The sequence below is a fragment of the Prunus avium genome, chromosome 6 (genome assembly GCF_965620075.1).
Source record: "Prunus avium chromosome 6, drPruAviu1.hap1.1, whole genome shotgun sequence".
Taxonomy (NCBI): domain Eukaryota; kingdom Viridiplantae; phylum Streptophyta; class Magnoliopsida; order Rosales; family Rosaceae; genus Prunus; species Prunus avium.
Window position 1 is genome coordinate 4,192,853 of NC_142289.1, and position 18,420 is coordinate 4,211,272.

General features: G+C 37.2%; 4 protein-coding genes across 9 annotated transcripts; 3 read left to right on the plus strand and 1 right to left on the minus strand.

Moving 5' to 3' along the window:
• Window positions 1-1,207: 1,207 nt before the first annotated feature.
• LOC110771966 (putative inactive receptor kinase At5g58300) lies at window positions 1,208-5,507 on the plus strand. 2 transcript variants are annotated; one of them, XM_021976322.2, is made up of 3 exons: window positions 1,208-1,729; window positions 3,032-4,378; window positions 4,617-5,507. In XM_021976322.2, exons 2-3 carry the CDS (start codon window positions 3,106-3,108, stop codon window positions 5,243-5,245), a joined length of 1,902 nt encoding a protein of 633 aa, XP_021832014.2. In that variant the 5' UTR covers window positions 1,208-1,729; window positions 3,032-3,105; the 3' UTR covers window positions 5,246-5,507. The 2 variants fall into 2 exon arrangements, with proteins under 2 accessions (XP_021832014.2, XP_021832015.2); XM_021976323.2 differs by having other exon boundaries at window positions 1,208-1,695.
• Window positions 5,508-5,856: 349 nt separating this feature from the next.
• LOC110771967 (Mitochondrial ATP synthase D chain-related protein) lies at window positions 5,857-9,740 on the minus strand. Of its 2 annotated transcripts, XM_021976325.2 has the most exons (12): window positions 9,293-9,740; window positions 9,057-9,098; window positions 8,866-8,928; window positions 8,695-8,757; window positions 8,516-8,578; window positions 8,302-8,364; window positions 8,057-8,119; window positions 7,877-7,939; window positions 7,490-7,549; window positions 7,080-7,217; window positions 6,697-6,792; window positions 5,857-6,493 (listed from the first exon to the last, which is right to left on the minus strand). In XM_021976325.2, exons 1-12 carry the CDS (start codon window positions 9,539-9,541, stop codon window positions 6,032-6,034), a joined length of 1,425 nt encoding a protein of 474 aa, XP_021832017.1. In that variant the 5' UTR covers window positions 9,542-9,740; the 3' UTR covers window positions 5,857-6,031. The 2 variants fall into 2 exon arrangements, with proteins under 2 accessions (XP_021832017.1, XP_021832019.1); XM_021976327.2 differs by lacking the exon at window positions 8,695-8,757.
• A 1,449-nt stretch (window positions 9,741-11,189) lies between these two features.
• On the plus strand, window positions 11,190-13,223 carry LOC110771969 (ubiquitin-conjugating enzyme E2 28). Of its 3 annotated transcripts, none has more exons than XM_021976329.2 (5): window positions 11,190-11,350; window positions 11,479-11,607; window positions 11,830-11,957; window positions 12,064-12,168; window positions 12,758-13,223. In XM_021976329.2, exons 2-5 carry the CDS (start codon window positions 11,538-11,540, stop codon window positions 12,899-12,901), a joined length of 447 nt encoding a protein of 148 aa, XP_021832021.1. In that variant the 5' UTR covers window positions 11,190-11,350; window positions 11,479-11,537; the 3' UTR covers window positions 12,902-13,223. The 3 variants fall into 3 exon arrangements, with proteins under 3 accessions (XP_021832021.1, XP_021832024.1, XP_021832022.1); XM_021976332.2 differs by having other exon boundaries at window positions 11,201-11,350; window positions 11,487-11,607; XM_021976330.2 differs by having other exon boundaries at window positions 11,202-11,358.
• Window positions 13,224-14,772: 1,549 nt separating this feature from the next.
• Window positions 14,773-17,983, plus strand: TH9 (thioredoxin H-type 9). 2 transcript variants are annotated; one of them, XM_088255569.1, is made up of 5 exons: window positions 14,773-15,074; window positions 15,670-15,735; window positions 16,110-16,235; window positions 17,297-17,419; window positions 17,661-17,983. In XM_088255569.1, the coding sequence occupies exons 2-5, from the start codon at window positions 15,715-15,717 to the stop codon at window positions 17,808-17,810; spliced, it is 420 nt and encodes a 139-aa protein (XP_088111695.1). In that variant the 5' UTR covers window positions 14,773-15,074; window positions 15,670-15,714; the 3' UTR covers window positions 17,811-17,983. The 2 variants fall into 2 exon arrangements, with proteins under 2 accessions (XP_088111695.1, XP_021832011.1); XM_021976319.2 differs by having other exon boundaries at window positions 14,775-15,074; window positions 15,677-15,735.
• The last annotated feature ends 437 nt before the right edge of the window (window positions 17,984-18,420 follow it).

Here is an 18,420-nt window from a genome sequence, read left to right on the forward strand (position 1 = left end):
TTTATATATGCATGGCTCCCACAGCTGTATGGATCATGACATTTTCTGAAACAAGAAATTAAAAATGGTTTATTCAAAGTATGATTTAGGTTGGTGGGTTTATGAGTTAGCTTATGACCCCAAATTAAATAATTTTTGTGATGTTTGGTGAGCCTAATAAAATCATATACAACCAACCACCACCTTAACCAAACCCTAATTATTATATTTGTAGTACTAATTGCACTTGATTAGTCAATGCTTTCACGGAGTCTAATCTTTCCCATTCTTTTTTTTTTTTCCTTCCAACAATTGCATAAAACAGACGTAATGGACACACATGGCCTTTGGCTAAAGCCGCTGACCAAATTTTCAGTGCTTTTAACCAAAAGATCACTCCCCTCTTTGCCTCTTTGCCTCCTTTTCTTTTTCTTTACCTTAGTGTATAATTCACTCTTTATAAATTTCATTGGTTATAATTTACCCATCAATGCAAATTGCAATGGCCAATGCCAATGGAAATTAATATGGCTTGGCTTATTGTACGGACAATCCGTCTTGATATTGGTGGGGCTCCTTCCGAATTTGGAAGGAACTTCTTCCATCACGTGAGAATTCACTCAAAAATCCAATAGGTCGCTTTTCTTTTTGGTTTTTATGACAAAGGGTAACGTGAATTGTGGATTTTGTCCTAGTAAAAATAGTCATATTTCAAAGTATATTTTACTATCCACTGTCCTCTCTCATTCTCTGGTTCTAGAGTTGTAGTAAAACTGGAACAGCCAAGTGACCCTCAAGTAAATTAGAGTTTTGCTACCACACCAGTGACCTACACTACTGGTTGATGTATAGTGAATTTCATATGCATTAATGATGACCTACACTACTATTTGATGTATAGTGAATTTCATATGCATTAATGGTCGAGTATCACCTACACGCTAGTGAAGAACTAATTGTAATATATTAATAAATAAATAAACATAAAAATAGTAAGTAACTTTAAGTTAAAACTTCACAGTACATCAACGGTCAACTAACGTGTCCGAGCTCGCAAAGAATAACGAGCGGTAGTACTTCAATAAATAAATACACACACACAAGCAGTAACTTTGACTGAAACCCAAGTAATAAAGGGTAAAACCAAATAATGCAAAATGAGAAAATATGAGTTTGGGTGACCGTTTGAGGCCTATATTTCCAGGTTGGTGTCTATTTAGTCTAAATTCCAGCTCAAAGCTCTAAAGAGAGAGAAAGAGAGAGAGAGAGAGAAAGAGGCAGGCAGGCAAATGGGTTGTTGCTGTTTTGTTGGTTCATTCATGCTCCTACAAAATTAAGCAAAGCAAAGGAAAAAACATAGTTTCGGAATATAAAGGAGGCATCGAGATCTGCGTTTACAGAAAACTCCTTTAGCTTCACGAACAAGCATCAAGTAGCAGCAGTGAGCTCCCTCTCTCTCCACTGAGTTGAACGTTAATCTCTGCGTTGCTGGCGAATCTTAGAACCCACCTTCTGCTTTTTACTCTTTTTAATCTTTTTCGCTGCGTGTTCGTGAAGAAATGCCGTTAAAGCTCGTTCAGCTATTAAGGCATTAAACACGCTCATTTACTCACTCTCACTCTCACTCTGCTCAAGTTCTGCTCAAGCTCAAAGCTTCCGCATTTCCAGCTGCCTTTGAGCTTCGGTTTCAGATCGACCGATGCTGCAGCTCCAATGGTCGGTCTTCTCTCCTCTCTCTTCATTGTTTCAGGTGCATTTCTTTTCTCTTAGCATTGTTAATTAACGTACATTTTTCTTTTTCAAATTTTGGGGAATTTAGTGGTTAATTTGCTATTATTCTGCTAAAGTTTGGGGTTTGGAATCGAGGACATTTAGAACCCAGTCTTTAGGTTTTCACATGTTTCTATTTTGTATATATGAAACATAGGACCGTTGGGAGCTTCGGCCAGAAGAGAGTTTCACAGATTTACTTGTTTCAGCTTGCAACTCTTTCTGTTTGGTTGCTGATAAAATTTAGGGAAAATTTAGGACTTCCAGAATGATTTGAACATGGAAGATTCTCAAATAAGCCTTACATTTCTAATTTCGTGTATTTCACTCTGTTTTTCTGCTAATTTCTGGATCCTGATTCATTCATTAATATAGGCTGAAGTAATGACTTTGATGAATTTTTGCGGTATGCGTTGTGAATCTGAATGGGCAAGCTTAACTACAAGTATCTTTTTCCTTTTTTGATTAAATGTTCTGTCAAATTTGTGCCAGACTGGAAAAAAAAAAGAGATTAAGAAGCCGAATTTTCATTAGTCTAAAAATCCAAGTATTTATGTCAATTACCTTATGAACTAGGCTTGACTTGCTCTTTGGACCATCAAAATTGGCGTTTGTCTTTTAATTCTTTAAATGAAAGCTCTAGCAGTGTTTTGTTTGTCTGTGTGTTTCTGCATATGAAACTTTTTGTCTCATTATTATGGCATTAGTTTAATTAGACCTTTGCACGGTTTCTTTTGTATGTCCTGGCTCACTATGTGTTTCATTTATTTACTTCACATAAAGAACTAGTGATCGAACTCCTACATGCCATTAACGAAAAATTATAAAAGCTGAAAAGGGATTCTTTCAGCATTTTGTATGTTATGCTTTAAGGCTTTTTGCTTTCTCTTTAGCGAAAAAGAATTTTGCTTTTGCTTTTCTTTTCTTTTTTACTATTCTTTTGTTATATTTCTTTCTGATAACTTTGTATTTCTTGATGCTTTGCAAGTCTTGAACTTACACATTTTGCACAAATATTCGAAGGCATGGTAGGGCAAAAATGTGGCCTTCCCAATGTCAACTTTGTATAAACAAATTGTGCCTTTTCCATGTCCTATATGCTCCTACTGATAAGAAGGAAGATGTGAAAATTGATTCCTGGATTTTTTAAAATTTTTTTTTTTTTATAAAGAGAATACTCTCCATTTTCCCTACACGTTCAGCCCCAACTTTTCACCAGTTTTAGGCTGTAGAAACTAGAAATGGTTAAGTGCCTATTCTGAAACCTTTGTTGTTTTTGCAGGGGAAGAAGAAAGATTGCTGAGATCACTCTCATAGTCTTGACTCCTTAACGGATTTCTCAACAAACAATACTAGATGAAGCCACATTTATTTTGTACAACAGTAATTCTTCTCCTTTCCCTTTGCCGAACTATAGCTGACCTCAATTCAGACAAACAAGCCCTTCTTGGCTTTATTTCTGTTGTTCCTCATGGTCGAAAAGTTAACTGGGATCCTGCTAACGCAGTCTGCAGTTCTTGGGTTGGCATCACTTGTACTTTGGATGGCACCCGTGTGCTTGCTGTCAGGCTCCCAGGTGTTGGACTGTATGGTCCAATTCCAGCAAAGACTCTTGGCAAGCTGGATGCCCTCATGGTCCTTAGCCTTCGGTCTAACCTCCTCAGTGGGAATCTTCCCTCTGATATTTTCTCCCTTCCTTCCTTACACTACATGTACCTTCAAAACAATAATTTTACAGGTAATATTCCCTCTTCTCTGTCTCCCAATCTCACCTTGCTTGATTTGTCTTTCAACTCCTTCACTGGCAACATTCCAGCCACAATCCAAAATTTAACACGTCTCACTGGACTGAACCTCCAGAACAATTCCCTCACTGGATCTATTCCTGATATCAACATTCCAAGGCTTTTGCATTTGAATTTGAGCTACAACCACCTTAATGGTTCAATTCCTCCTACCCTCCAAAAATTCCCTACTTCTTCCTTTGAAGGAAACTTGATGTTATGTGGACCACCACTGAACCACTGTTCTTTGATCACTCCCTCACCTTCACCATCCCCCAATCTTCCACCAACAGGGCCAATAGTCCCCTTGAAACCAGAAAATGGATCAAAGAGGAAACTTAGTATGTGGGCTATCATTGCCATTGCAATTGGTGGTTTTGCAGTGTTGTTTCTCTCAGTTCTGGTGTTAGTGCTGTGCTGTTTGAAGAAAAAAGACGGTGAAGGCAGTGCTGTAGTGAAAACAAAAGGCGGAAGGATTGATCAGCCAAAGGAGGACTTTGGAAGTGGGGTGCAAGAGGCTGAGAAGAATAAGCTGGTTTTCTTCGAAGGCTGTTCTTACAATTTTGATCTTGAGGATTTACTAAGAGCTTCGGCTGAAGTTCTAGGAAAGGGAAGTTATGGGACTACTTATAAGGCCATCTTGGAGGAGGGAACCACTGTGGTTGTGAAAAGGATGAAAGAAGTGGTGGTGGGAAAAAGGGAGTTCGAACAGCAAATGGAGAATGCGGGGAGGATTAGTCAGCACTCAAATGTTGTTCCTCTTCGTGCTTATTACTACTCCAAAGAAGAGAAACTCCTGGTTTATGACTACATTTCAGCTGGCAGCTTCTCAGCATTATTGCATGGTATTGCTTATTTTCATCTTGTTCTTTCTCATTCTAGTGCACTTCTATAATCTCCTCATTGCCATTAGTAACAAAGTATATTGTAAAGTTTTTGCATTTAGACTAGGGAGTTTACTTCTTTTAATTGACGAAGTATTCCTCAATGGTGCTCAACATTGTAATAAGAATACATCACAGACTAAACATATGAATTTTCCCCTCAGAACTGATTTCTCTCCCTTTGTGTCCTATTCTACAGGAAATAGGGAAACTGGACAGAATCCACCAGACTGGGAAACTAGGTTAAAGATTTCCCTTGGATGTGCTAAGGGGCTTGCCCATATCCACTCTGCCAGTGGAGGGAAATTCATCCATGGCAACATCAAGTCCTCCAATGTCCTCCTCACGCAGGACCTCAATGGCAGTATCTCAGATTTTGGCCTAGCTCCTCTCATGAACTTCGCAACTATACCTTCCAGAAGTGTGGGCTACCGAGCTCCCGAGGTGATTGAAACTAAGAAGTCCTTTCAAAAATCCGATGTCTATAGTTTTGGTGTTCTGCTCCTTGAGATGCTGACAGGCAAAGCACCAGTACAATCACCAGGCCGAGATGATGTTGTTGATCTTCCAAGGTGGGTTCAATCTGTTGTTCGAGAGGAGTGGACAGCTGAGGTGTTTGATGTAGAGCTAATGAGGTATCAAAATATTGAAGAAGAGCTGGTACAAATGCTTCAAATAGCAATGGCGTGCGTGGCAAGGGTGCCGGACATGAGACCTACTATGGAAGAAGTGGTTAGGATGATCGAGGAAATCCGACCACCGGATTCTGATAACCGACCATCATCCGAGGACAACAGGTCTAAGGACTCAAATGGTCAGACCCCATGAGGGCATGGCCTCACCCCTGTCAATATTATTAAACCTCTGCCGTATATTCGCAATTGTGTGATTCTTTGTCGGGTCCTAGTCCTACTGTAAAAGCTTAGCCCCCTCTCCCCCTCCGATTAGTATAACAAAGAAGTTTCCAAACAGTTATGGCTCCAATGGATTGAGTGATCTCGTCAGCATTTTTGGATGCTTTGATCCTTTAGCGCTCGCATGATGTAATTTTTTAAAACACGATTGCATGTACTGAAAATTGTTCGAGTGATGTTTCTGATTGTTTTGCTTGTCCGTATTCAACCCATTAAGCCCTAGTCTGGATTATAAATAAATAAATAAATAATCCATTAAACCTTAGTCCATACTAATCATCTGCCACATGGGTCATCGAATTTCAACTTTCATTATAAGACAAAAAAACCCATTAAACCCTAATAATTCATACTAATTATATGCCACGTAGATCAAAGATCAACCTTGTCCAAAGCTCCCACTTTGGGAGGAATGAGAAGTTGCAACTAAACAAATGAAAATCCCCAAAATGGCATATGAGAATTCGATTGCCAAAAACCTAGAAACCTGCTCAGAAAAACATTCGTAAAGAGGGAGCCAAGAAGTGAAATCACACAGCTCACAGGTTTTTCTTCAACAGAACTTACATTTTTCTGATACTTTAACAATGTAAATGGCCAAGATAACGGCCTGCCTTTGATCTATAAAAGAATAGTAACTCTTACTTCAACAAAAATCTTGGTAAGTTATGCCCGTGCTCATGTCAATGTATGTAGAAAGCTAATGACTAGAGTTAGTAGGAGCTTGGTTAACCAAATCAGCACCGCTCACATATCTAGCGACAAATGACATTAACCGGAAAGGCGCACCAATAAGGGGAGCATCTATAAGCGGCACAGCAGCATTTTTATCGGTCTCAACTGACAACTCTAGATTCCGGACTTCATTCTCATCCAACGGAATTTGCACTATTTCACTAATTTCATCGGATATTGGCAATTCTGGAACAAAAGCAACATGCTGAGAATCCACGCTACCATTACTATGCATCTCCTGTTTGATTGGAGCAACTTCTGGGGAATCAAGCTTCTGGTCTGATGTAGACATATCCTCATTGGATCTGGACATGGGATCGATGACACTGGCAGTTTCAGGAGGGGCAATTGTTATATTAGATGTTTTTGTTGAAGTGAGCTCAACTGTTGCACTCCGCCGGTCAAGTTCAACATGCAACTCATTCACCTAGAAAACATCATAGGGAATAAAAGAAATATCAGAGAACTAGTCAGTCCATCAAAATCTTAGTATTAGTAACAGGTCAAACCTAATTACACAAGTCTAAATATATAATAAGACTGTATGAAAGATATGCTTCAAGACATTGGCATTTATTGATAGTAGTACACATTACTCCTTAGAAACCATGGAGGAAAGCAGCCATTCACCTTTTCAACAAGCTCTACATTTTCTGCCATTAGTTTCTCAACCAGTGCACATGTTGCTTCAACCTGAGAGTTCAAATCCTCACGTTCCAAAGCATGCTACATTAACAGAGAGTCAGATATTTATTTCTTCCATTGACAAGTAATGTGTCATAGAATCAACAACGGAAAAGAGACCTTTGTCAGATTTACAAAATTGAAAACTTTTTAAATTTTCTCCTGCAAAAACTGATAGGTCTCGCTCATAGCATTTAAATAAAATTTCCAAACGCCATCGTAAGAATTTTTTTTTTGGGAACAGAAAACAGCCAGCACAAACCTATTAGTCCTAATCATGCATAAAGCTGCCGATAAAATTTGATCAGGTAAGCAAATAGGAAGCCTACCTTTGCAAGTTCGTCTGATGAAGGAGTAGAGGAGACACTCTCAAGATTCTTAATTTGCAACTGCAGACTAGAGGAGTTTTCCATCAGCTGTTGATTTTCTTGGACAACATTATCCCTGGATTGCTCCAATTCCAACACCTGCCCAGCTTTGGTTTTAATTTCCATATCAGAAGAAAATACAAAGATTTTCTTTGAACTGTTTGTGACCAGAAATTAGGATGTGCATGCAATAAGGAAAACAGTCCGACTCAATTCCTACCAATCTTATAGAATCTAAGGTAAGAAAAAGCAATAGTCAAACTCCTCTTTACTCAACAAATTAGGTTTGCCATGTAGAGACCTTGTAAATCAACTAATCAATTTAAATTGAATCCATCAAGTAGGTTACTTAAGTCAATCGAGCTGCATACCTGTGCTCGTAACTTAGCAACATCATCATTCAGAATTGCTACCATTTCTTTAAACGAATCCTGTAAGAAACACATGTTTAAAGACAAATAAGTCTCTGACATAAAATAATGAAGGGCAAATATACATTTGGATTATAAAGTGTACGAGAGAGCTTTCTGAAATCCCACTTAAGAAAGATTCAGTAACGAAAGAGTGTTACAGTTGATGGACTGCTAGTGTTTTTTTTTTTCAAATTATTTGTTTCCTATTACAGACATAACAACTAAATTCTAACTCTTTTCCAGGTGCAATAACAACGAATTTAGTGTAAAAGTTTTAAGCTCATTAAGCGGCCAAATGATTTTTCATCTGCAATTACGAATCAGAGTAATTAGAATAGCGATTACCTCCTTTAGAATCCAGGTATCTCTATCTCTCTCTAGATGTTTAATCTTTTCCTGTAAGCTTGACTGTGAAACAATGTACAGTAAGTTCAAAAGTTGCACCAAAGAAAAAAAGAAAGAAGAAGAAGTGAGGCCAAAATGATTATTAGTTGTAGGATTCTGATAAAGGGAGGGGACGCTAACCTCTTTTGAATCCAAAGTAGCCTTTTCATCTACTAATCGACCAATTTTCTCCTCTAATCCAACCTACAACAAACACAGCATTAGAAACCAATTCCTCTTGTTTGCAGTTTTGTTTAATATAATGTTGCACAAAAAACTAAAGAGAGCATGATTATATGCATGCTGGTAAAGAAAAAACTTAAAGGACCCCTTGAATTGAAATATGAACAAAATTCAAAATAGCCCTATGATGCAACTTAAATCACCTCTTTTCGAAGCCAAGAATCTTTTTCACTCTGTAATTTTACAATTTCCTTCTGTTGGTCGGCCTGTAAATCATCTGGTTAAGGAGACAATCCTAAAAACATATGCAGAACAAGGATACAATTGTAATATGAAATGTGATAGAACACAATCCTAACTAGAAGTGCACTAACTCTTAGTCAGCTCATTGTCTCAGCTAAATTCAGATAATATTACCTCTTTCTGTATATGTGAATCATTTTCATGCCGCAATTGTTTTATGGAATCTTCTAAGGTAGCCTGAAGAAGAAATATACAAAATCAATAGGAAAGGTAGAAAAAGCATACCAGATAAGAAAAAAGGTCATTGGCTCTTTCTAAGTACAACTTCATAAATTCAGATCAAGATATAGTACCTCTTTCTGTATATGTGAATCATTTTCATTTCGTAACCGTTTAATAGTATCCTCTAAGGTAGCCTGAAAAAAATTAAATGGCATAAAAAAAATTGAAACCCAGCCAAATACGATAAACATGCCCTAATCTTTGTTCCACTATTCTCACAGTTGAAATTCACATTATATTACCTCTTTCTGTATGTGCAAGCCCGTTTCCTTTTGTAATTGTTTGATTGTTTCTTCTAAGGTAGCCTGTAAAATTATGGTTATTTTGTGCACTGCTCAGTATGCATTTGCATATCAAAACTGACAACAAAAACAAAGGTGTGTGATACAATTGGAGAGAAATTATCTTGTGTGTTTGCCATATCCACGCTTACCTCTCTTTGGAGCCAATGTTGTTTCTCAGATTCAGCTAACGACTGCACAACAAAATTTCAAAAAAAAGAAAAGCATAAATTTCAAAATCCTTGAAAATCACCACAAAAATGCACACAACACAATGTACATCTCTTTTTACTATCAGCTGTTGATCGATCCAATTCAAATTCGAATGCTTAGAGATAAACATAAACAAATTAATACTAATTACAAAATTAATCAAAATCAAACTTACACATTCCGTGCCATTGCTCTCATGCCTATTCCCATTCGCATCTGCGTCTTGCATAGCATCTGAACGAACATCGGCGACGGCCTCTGGAACTTGGCCGTTACCGGTAACCGGGACATCGTCTAAACGACCGTCGTCGGCGGCGTCCTTCGAAACTTGGTCATTACCGGAAATCGGAACGTTGTCGGTGGTCTCAGCCTGCTTGTTCTTCTTCTTCTTGTTCTTCTTTTTCTTCTTCTTATCGTCCTCCATTTTCAGGCTCACAAATGGCTCAGCCTCTTGCTCTGCCGCCACAGAATGAAATCCAGACCGCACGGGCAGACCCGAGTCCGGATCTGATTTCTTGCTGTTGGCGTTTTCCTCCACTGAGAATTTATCAATTGAATTTCGTTTGTGGGATTTGCCGGGAAGGGTTTTCTCCTTTCGTTTCTAATTTATAGTGCGTTTTTCGCGTTTTTATTTATTTTCCATCACTGTAATAACTCATGGATACGAGTCTATTTGGATGTTGATACAGCGGGAAGCAGCAGATTATTGACGTGGTGACTTGGCCGTATATGATTGGTTGATTGATCATCCTGGAATGTGGTCGGTCGTACCGTAGCTTCTAACTTTCTCGTTAAAGGCAGTGACGGAAGGAAGTCAGTGAGTTACGGACTTACGGCGTTACCATTTGCAGGAAACGGACGCTACCGCAACTTCAAGTTGACTTGGGACCACCAACGCACAACGCATGTGGGAGCCACGTGACTAGCGACCCGGCCCCGTCGAGAAGGCAAATGCTATCAAATCAAAACGCACATTCCTCTTCCATTTTCGATTGGAATATTGGATTTGATTTGAGGAGAAATTACCATCTCTTTTTTGCTCTTTTTATAAGCAACCCGGCTGTCCACTTTGAATTTGGACCAAACTAATTCAATTAACATATCCTTAATTAATGTGACTTAAACAAAATATAGATGATTATGATGTGTGGCAAAACAAGAGGATTAGAATAATAGGGGGTTATAAAAAGCAATGTTTAGACTTGGTTTGACAAAATATTAACCTAATCAAAATAGTGTTCACTTGTAATTAAAATTAGTTGCAATTCCAATTTTTGTTGTTGTCAAAAGTAGTTTTCATTAGGCTTGAAGGCAATAAGTGAGTACAAGATTAAACGCTAATCTCTAAGACATACATAAATGGAATAAGACTAATACCTTTAAAGGAGTATAGTGAGGAGCTCAATTCCTGTTAAGCATAAAACATTTAGAGATGTCATTCGTCACTTGTGAGCAAGGAAGCTGATCATAAACCAGAACTCCCACAAGAGATGGTGATGACCTCATGACCCAACTTTTCAGTTTTATTGCTAGTATACCTATCGATGATCCTACATGAGTCACCCGATTAGTGTTTTGAGGAGGTATTCATCCCCACTCAACATAGCCAAGTTACAATTTCTAACTTAAAGCTTACAATATATATCAAATAGGAGAGTGATTAATATGTGAGAGTGTCAGCATTTAAACATTGGACATTATTCAACTTAGATAATAAGTATGATTTACAACTATAATTTTTTTTCTTCCTATTAAACATCTTGAATTTAATTCAATTATTTATGTATTTATTGGTTTGGTTAAAGTGGGTAGATGAGGGCACCCCATACAGAGAGGGCTAGGATTTAAATTGGGTAAGCTGAAATTATCCAATTAATCGTTGGATCCAAATTAGGTATGTCGGAGTCCAAACCCGCCGACTTGGACCACAAATTTTCACACCAAATTTAAATATTTAAAATTAGAAAGCTGCCGTAAATAACGGCCCAAATATAAAAACGGAAAGAAAAAAGTAACGGATAAGAAGGGAAAAGAAAACAGAGTGCGAGAGACGGTGAAAACGGGGCGTGTATAAAACCGGTGGAAATGGAAAGCCCCAAAGTCTTTCCGAGTTTTTGTGTAGAAAAATCAGGGGGTCGAAGATCGTATTGTTGGTAGCGGAGCTTTGGGAGGCGGCTCCGGATCTTCTTCAAACCCGTTTCCCTCTGCTACCGCTATTTCAGTCCGATCTCAGGTATTCATGTATGGAAAGTTGTTTTGGTTTGACGATAATTTGTTTTCAAAATTGAGAAATTGTTTTGATTTTGGTTATGTGTTTATAGAAATTGTTCTGATTGAATCTGAAACTGCTGTTTGATGCAGCTTTGCAGGTCCTGGGTAGTGAGAAGTGAGTTTTAAACTGTAATCAATTCAATTTCATCATGGCCTCCAAGCGCATCTTGAAAGAGCTTAAGGATTTGCAGAAAGATCCTCCAACTTCTTGCAGCGCCGGTACTTTTTTCAATTTCAAAATTTGTAATTTAGTATTTTTGTCATGCTCTTACACTCAAAGTTCAAAACTTTTTTTAATTTCATGATAAATTGACACATTTTGTAGAGATGTGGTTGCCGGCGCATGTTGATTTCATTGATTTGTTGAATGATTAATGTAATTACCAGTTATATAAGTACCCAAGTGGATATTTCAATAAATGATGTGTTAATTTGATTTAGGTCCTGTGGCTGAGGACATGTTTCACTGGCAAGCTACGATTATGGGACCCCCTGATAGCCCATATGCAGGAGGTGTATTCCTAGTCACCATTCATTTTCCTCCTGATTATCCTTTCAAGCCCCCTAAGGTAATTCATACATCTTATGTGCAAAGTTTGGTCCTGCTTTGTTGTGTCTGTGTGTGTGGCGATTGTTTGTTGAAGAAGGATACTAACGGTAATTTCATGTTTTCAGGTTGCATTTAGGACTAAGGTCTTCCACCCAAATATCAACAGCAATGGAAGCATTTGTCTTGATATCCTTAAAGAACAATGGAGCCCAGCACTAACTATCTCTAAGGTTTGGCCTTTTTTCGGACCACTCAATTTATCCTGCATAACATTATTTTGTCTTTGTATTCTCATTTGATCTGGAACTCGTATATCTGCTGCCTTGGTGCATATGTAGATGGATATATAGATAGATATAGAAGAAGTCTCAAAAGGACAGATGCTTGTCTTTGCTTTCTGTAAATCATCTGTCTGGATTTGAAATTCTTGCATATACTACCAGACAAGCACAAGCAGGTGGCTGCAGTTATGTCTCTTTCCAACATTTATCATGTCAGAAGTAGAGCAATATATACGTCTCTGTTTCCCTCTGACTTGCTTATTGCTAAAAGCCGTTCAATATTTTGCCCATTCTTTCTATAAAGAGTTGACGACGTTACTTTGAAGATGTTGCATAAGATGATTGACGACTATATGTCATTCTTGGCTTTCCCAGTTCATACTTTTGGTTACAGCCATACCTTTATTTGTGATAACTTAAAGTGACACTGAAACTTAGAGGTTTGAAAAAGAAAAGAAAGGGGATCTGTTTCTTTTCTATGAAGGTTATCTTATGGTTGGAATTGTATTTACTAACCCCATTTTTCATGTAAAATCAGGTATTGCTCTCAATTTGCTCACTGTTGACTGACCCAAATCCTGATGACCCTCTTGTGCCGGAGATTGCCCACATGTATAAAACCGATCGAGCCAAGTATGAATCCACTGCACGTAGCTGGACTCAGAAGTATGCAATGGGATGAAGATGTTTTTCCAGATTTAGAGTTTGTATTTGGGGGGGACAGGTTGGGGGATGGCATATTTTGGGAAGAATAAATCTTTGTTCTTCCCCTGTTTAGTTATATCACAAAAATGAAAGGTTTGAATGGGATGTAATTCTGGTTTTACCAGGACCTTAATTATTGTTTGGTGTTGTTCCTTCCAGCTTTCTAGACAGACACTGTTCAATGTAGTTTTTGAAGTGTAATTCCATCAACTGAGGAATCGGTGTTGTTTTTGTTTCTGCCATTTCTTCTTGTATCTGAAAAGATTAAGAAATATAGAATCCGATGAACTGTTTGGTTTGTTGTTCCCTCTTCATCAATAAATTGATATTGTAATACAACCATGATTTATTAATTAAATTTGCCGTTTGCTTCATCTTGTATATTGTTCTATTGAGAATTGGTTTGCATGGGGAGGAAAGTACACTATTCTGTGAGCTGATGTTGGAGACGGTTGTCACTACCTTACGTGTGTGGTCAAACATTGGACAAATCGAAGGGGTTCCTTAAAGTTTTTGAGATTCAAGTTTTCAAAACACAAAACGATTTTTAAGGTTTATTTGATAGATTGTCTTCGAACCATTGATTAAAATGTAGTTTTAAAAAATATTGAGTTTCAATCAATGAAGAAGTATGCAAGGACAGAACAGTCACTCAAGCCCGTGAGAAGGATCCAATAAAAAAACCAGATTTGAATAGAAGATTCGAATAGAAGTGTAAGGACAATCACTCACAAATGCATGAATAATTGTAAGACAATAATGCGTTATCGAATTCACATACATCAACAGTTGCAACCACTCAATCAAAATGGTGGGTGATTATCAGCACTTAGGAGGGTGGAGAGGCAAGAGGGGCCTCCTCCAACCAAACACAACATATTCATTCTAGCCATGAAACCATGTTTAGATGATGTGTGGGGCAGCATAATTTGACCATATTAGATTTTATTATTTGGTAATAGATTAATTATCAGTTACAATTCTTACAAGCAAGTTTAGATGATGTGTTAGGCCGTCTCCATTATGGGTATGACTAATTAATCTCGTCCTATTTGTCCACACGCGGTTTCTTGGAGACTTGGACCAGCTGTAAAGGTTGTACCTTTCAACAGAAAGACAACAGTCAATGGGCTGGCAAAGAGAGCTCAATGCCCCACCTCTGTTCCAACTTCTAAATCTTCTCCAGATTTTCATCTAATCATTTAAAACATGTATCTTATTAAAATTTACATAGCATTATGTCACAGGCAATGTATGAGTAAATAAGGTTAGGACTTAACTGTTACATTAGAGACCTCTAATTCCGGTGATAGAATACTTACTACTCACGCTACACTTATAATATCATTATTGCATTCCTTATTGCGTGAATTACATGCGATAAAGATATAAAGAGATATATAAAGAGAATTAGGTGATTAGAGAGAAATTTTTGCTTGTTATGGTAACTTTGAGCCCGACATAGGTAATTAAGGTATGATGGGGATTTGATGGAGTTAATCAAAGTTTTATTTGGTCAAACAATGGAGTTGACCAGGTTGATGGGCAATTAACAAATATTATGGGAATGAACTGTGCAATTAATCAAGGCATAATCTCGTTATTTGTTAGGATATTTTAAGGAATAGAAGAATTCATTTATGATTGTAAAATATTATATAATTCTCCCCTATAGTTTATGAAGACATCTCAATGTAACAGAATAAAATGATGAGTTAAAATATGACCACAAAAAAAGAAAAGATAGGATAAGTTGGAATAAAGGTTCGGGTCCTACAAAGAGTTGGAATAGTAATGGAAAGTAGAATAAATTTACATAATTAAAGGTCTAAACAAAAGGCTAAAAGCTTAGGTTTTGAGCTGGAAATGGAATTAACGAATTAAACTTATGACCCAAACTGTCACGTAATTTCAGACACAGAAAAAAACCATCTTCTGTTTTACTGTTAGGTTTGGTTCTTCTAATAATCATCGCCTTCTGTCCCTCCAAATTTTCTTATATCGCGGTTCGAGCTTCGAAAATCTCTCTCTGGGTTAATCTTCGTTGTTCTCAAATTGCACGCACTCGATTCGAATTCACATTTTGTGTTCTTCATCCTCGCCTTGTAATGGCGGATTATTTTGCTCAATAATTTGATCGTACTCTAAAGGTAATTTGACTGTGAATTATTATTGCTGTAAATTAATTCGCATTTCTCAATTTAGAAATGTATTAATTCTTTCCAACCATGCATAATAAGATGTTTATTGCCAATGAAATTGGTTGCCTTTTTCTTTTATGAAGTGCAAATTGAGTGTTTCATCAATGAAAGAACGTAATTTTACACAGCTGTTTTTTGTTAATTGATGTCTTCTATGTGTTCCCTTAAAATTTCAGAAGATGGGATTCTGGGCACGAAGTTACATTGATAAATGTTCCAAATTTTGGTTCTTGTTGTTAGAAGTTTGGTAATTGCTATTGATATTTCTATTGACACTCAGTTTCATGGGTTTGTTTACTTTCTTACTTTGAGCACAATACTTGGATGATGCTTGTTGAAATGATAAAATGTCCATGTCTATACTGAGAGACTAATTGAATTAATGAAAGCATGCCCTTTAAAGAAGGGTGGCTGAAGTCACCTGTAATTTGAGTAGATCCAACAATCAATCTGTCATATGTTATTTCTCAACGTTCTTCTTTATCGATATGCATTATGGCATGTATTTTACATTTGTCCTAATGAAATTGAAGGATTGTTTAAGCTTTCAGGGTGCTGCTCTGTTACTAGTTTGGTGTTGGTGATCAAGATGGGAGCTTGCGTGAGCAAGGTCAGTGTTTATTATTTTCTTTTAAGAACTTGAGATTTTGCAGGTATCAATTGCTAGTAATAGAATATCTTCCTAGCCAGATTAGGACAAGTCCGCATCACCTGTTCAAGCTTATGAAGATAGTAGATAAACATTGTGCAATAAATCAGTTTCTTTAACTATAATGCATGCACTAAAATTCTATATTCTTCCTTCTGTATTTAGCCTTTAATAATTTATATTGCAGCAAGCAAAATTTACTACTATATGATTGATCTTTCCAATGATTGTGGTGCTTTTGTGATGATTGTGAAGCATTTTGTATGCCACTTAGTGTTTATTGTTTTGCCTTTTTAAAGAAATCTGACAAGTTATGACTTTTATGATACTTGTAGAGTAAAACTAAAGAACAGGATTCTGAACAAAGTGGTGTTGAGTTTACTGGTGCGAATGTGCACCTCATCACCACCACAGAAAGTTGGGATCAAAAGATGGAAGAAGCAAAAAGGGATGGCAAAACTGTAAGTTTAATCACATTTTTCCTTTTCAAGAGAAATGAATTGTGTTGAACGGCATATGGTACTTCGTTTTCAAATTTGTGATGTACTTTAAGTCTTTGACTGAACCAATGTCAGTGTTTTCTATTAGTAATGAGTTACTACATTTAGAATCTGGTAATCATTAAGAATTTTGGGGTTAGTGACAAAAAAATAGATTGTGACTCACGAATGACGATGCAAGTCCCATGACCTCAGATGGGATCCCACCCAAAGCTGCACGTTTAAGAGCCAAATACAATAGGAGAGAACAATATGGTTATCAAATCTTTGTAGATCCTCTAATCCACTGAAAAGTTGAGAATTTTGTCCAGGCTGTCAATGTTAAGCTTTGATTAGCAAGTAAAAATGGATATCGAGAACCAAGTGTGGCAATATCCAGGAACTCAACTTAGCAAAGAATTTAAACCAATTACGAGCAACATAGCAACCAAGGGGACCTATTAGTTCCATTCTTCAATGGAACATCCATGTACTTGGGTATTCTATATTAAAATAGATGACCTGTAAGTTGCAACAAATCCAATTCTTGATAATAAGAGATTTTATTTATTTATTTAAATATTTAGACCCTCCCACTAATTAGCGACTTGATCTGATGAAAAATGCTAATATGCAGTCTTCTTAATCTGATTAGGAGTACAATTGGGTGCAATCAAAGACAGCTTAGGGTGTTATAGAATCCTGGCTCCTCCTTAAAGAACTTTAGTTTGCTTGGTATGGTCGTGTTACAGAAATTCAGCTGATTTTCTGTCAAATAATGTTGTAGTCTTGTCTCAAGTAGATATCAATGTTAAGAATGGGTGGTCATAAATGCATCAGTGAACAACTCCTCTCTGGAACTTGCTCCCAATTAAACATTATAGGTCCATGCTATTGTCATGCATTACATAGGTTTACTAGATTTGGTGCTGGTTTGCATGAATACTAGCTTACCTGTGACTTGGTTGGCAAGTTTAGTTTGAATGATTTGTTAGCTTTTTCTTCTAGCTCTTTATCTAAACTGAAATTCTTATGTCCAACAGGTGATTGCAAACTTCAGTGCAACATGGTGTGGTCCTTGCAAAATGATTGCACCACTATATCGCGAGTTATCAGAGCAATACACTTCTCTAATGTTCCTTGTGATCGATGTTGATGAACTGACTGTAAGTGTTTAGGGATATTGTTAATGTAATAGTTTATTAATCTATTGCATGCAAGTTCTGTTCTTGGGACAGAGACTTTACCTTACTTCTGACCATATGCTTGGCAATCAAATTACTCATTAATATACTTACCGTTCCCAACTAGTTTTGTGATGTTTCCAGGAGATTGGTGCTGGTTTAATGTCTTATCATAAATATATCTTATTCACAGGTGGTTTACATTCGGTTTTGTATGGTGCAGGATTTCAGTACTTCATGGGATATCAAAGCCACTCCCACTTTCTTCTTCCTTCGGGATGGCCAGCAAATCGACAAGCTAGTGGGAGCCAACAAGCCAGAGTTGCAGAAGAAGATAATTTCCATAGTAGATTCTGCCTCGTGTCAGAAATGACTAGGGGTTTCTATGTCATTTTGAGGTCATTGAATGTCTCCTTTTACATTTGTTGTGAGTTGATGGATATATTTGGCGTGGAATTGTTTTTTGTAAGTTGGTCTTGGATTGTAAATACGACCAATCGTATGAACATCTTTCCAGATTGAAAATCCAAAGATCCTTTTGCACCAGACATCAGTTTCACTCTATTCTTTCACTTACAGTGTCAAAGAATATCAAAGTTCTCACGGTTGTTGGGTTAGAGGGCTAGAGGGTTCTGCTGAAAGAGACGGTATATGCAATGCAACGGCAAGTCCACAACCTGAGCTTTCTGTCTGTACCGTCTTTTCTCTTAAATGGTTCCAAGTGGTCTAACGTTCTCTTGCAAATTCGTGTGGACACATAAATTCTCTCAACTCAATAATACGACCGTTTCAATGTGGACTTAAAAATCCATAAAGAGATATAGTCATCAAAACAATCGTGATTCACATATAGAGAGATGCTAGCAACAGTTGTCAACAAGCATAGTATGCAGCTGCCAATCGATCAATGTGGACTTAAAAATCAAACACATGCATACATCATCAACAATCAAACAATCGTGACTTACATAGAGATGCTAGCG

What these genes read in the sequence shown, in the direction of transcription:
- LOC110771967 (XM_021976325.2), bottom strand. Translation starts at nt 9,541, where the DNA reads ATGGAGGACGATAAGAAGAAGAAAAAGAAGAACAAGAAGAAGAAGAAC. An exon ending in AACATTGGCTCCAAAGAGAG is followed by an intron (nt 8,929 to 9,056) that starts GTAAGCGTGGAT and finishes ATAATTTTACAG; the next exon opens with GCTACCTTAGAAGAAACAAT. An exon ending in GCTTGCACATACAGAAAGAG is followed by an intron (nt 8,758 to 8,865) that starts GTAATATAATGT and finishes AATTTTTTTCAG; the next exon opens with GCTACCTTAGAGGATACTAT.
- LOC110771969 (XM_021976329.2), top strand. Translation starts at nt 11,538, where the DNA reads ATGGCCTCCAAGCGCATCTTGAAAGAGCTTAAGGATTTGCAGAAAGAT. An exon ending in ATCCTTTCAAGCCCCCTAAG is followed by an intron (nt 11,958 to 12,063) that starts GTAATTCATACA and finishes TCATGTTTTCAG; the next exon opens with GTTGCATTTAGGACTAAGGT. An exon ending in CAGCACTAACTATCTCTAAG is followed by an intron (nt 12,169 to 12,757) that starts GTTTGGCCTTTT and finishes ATGTAAAATCAG; the next exon opens with GTATTGCTCTCAATTTGCTC.
- TH9 (XM_088255569.1), top strand. Translation starts at nt 15,715, where the DNA reads ATGGGAGCTTGCGTGAGCAAG. An exon ending in TGGGAGCTTGCGTGAGCAAG is followed by an intron (nt 15,736 to 16,109) that starts GTCAGTGTTTAT and finishes TGATACTTGTAG; the next exon opens with AGTAAAACTAAAGAACAGGA. An exon ending in TCGATGTTGATGAACTGACT is followed by an intron (nt 17,420 to 17,660) that starts GTAAGTGTTTAG and finishes TGTATGGTGCAG; the next exon opens with GATTTCAGTACTTCATGGGA.
- LOC110771966 (XM_021976322.2), top strand. Translation starts at nt 3,106, where the DNA reads ATGAAGCCACATTTATTTTGTACAACAGTAATTCTTCTCCTTTCCCTT. An exon ending in CTTCTCAGCATTATTGCATG is followed by an intron (nt 4,379 to 4,616) that starts GTATTGCTTATT and finishes CCTATTCTACAG; the next exon opens with GAAATAGGGAAACTGGACAG.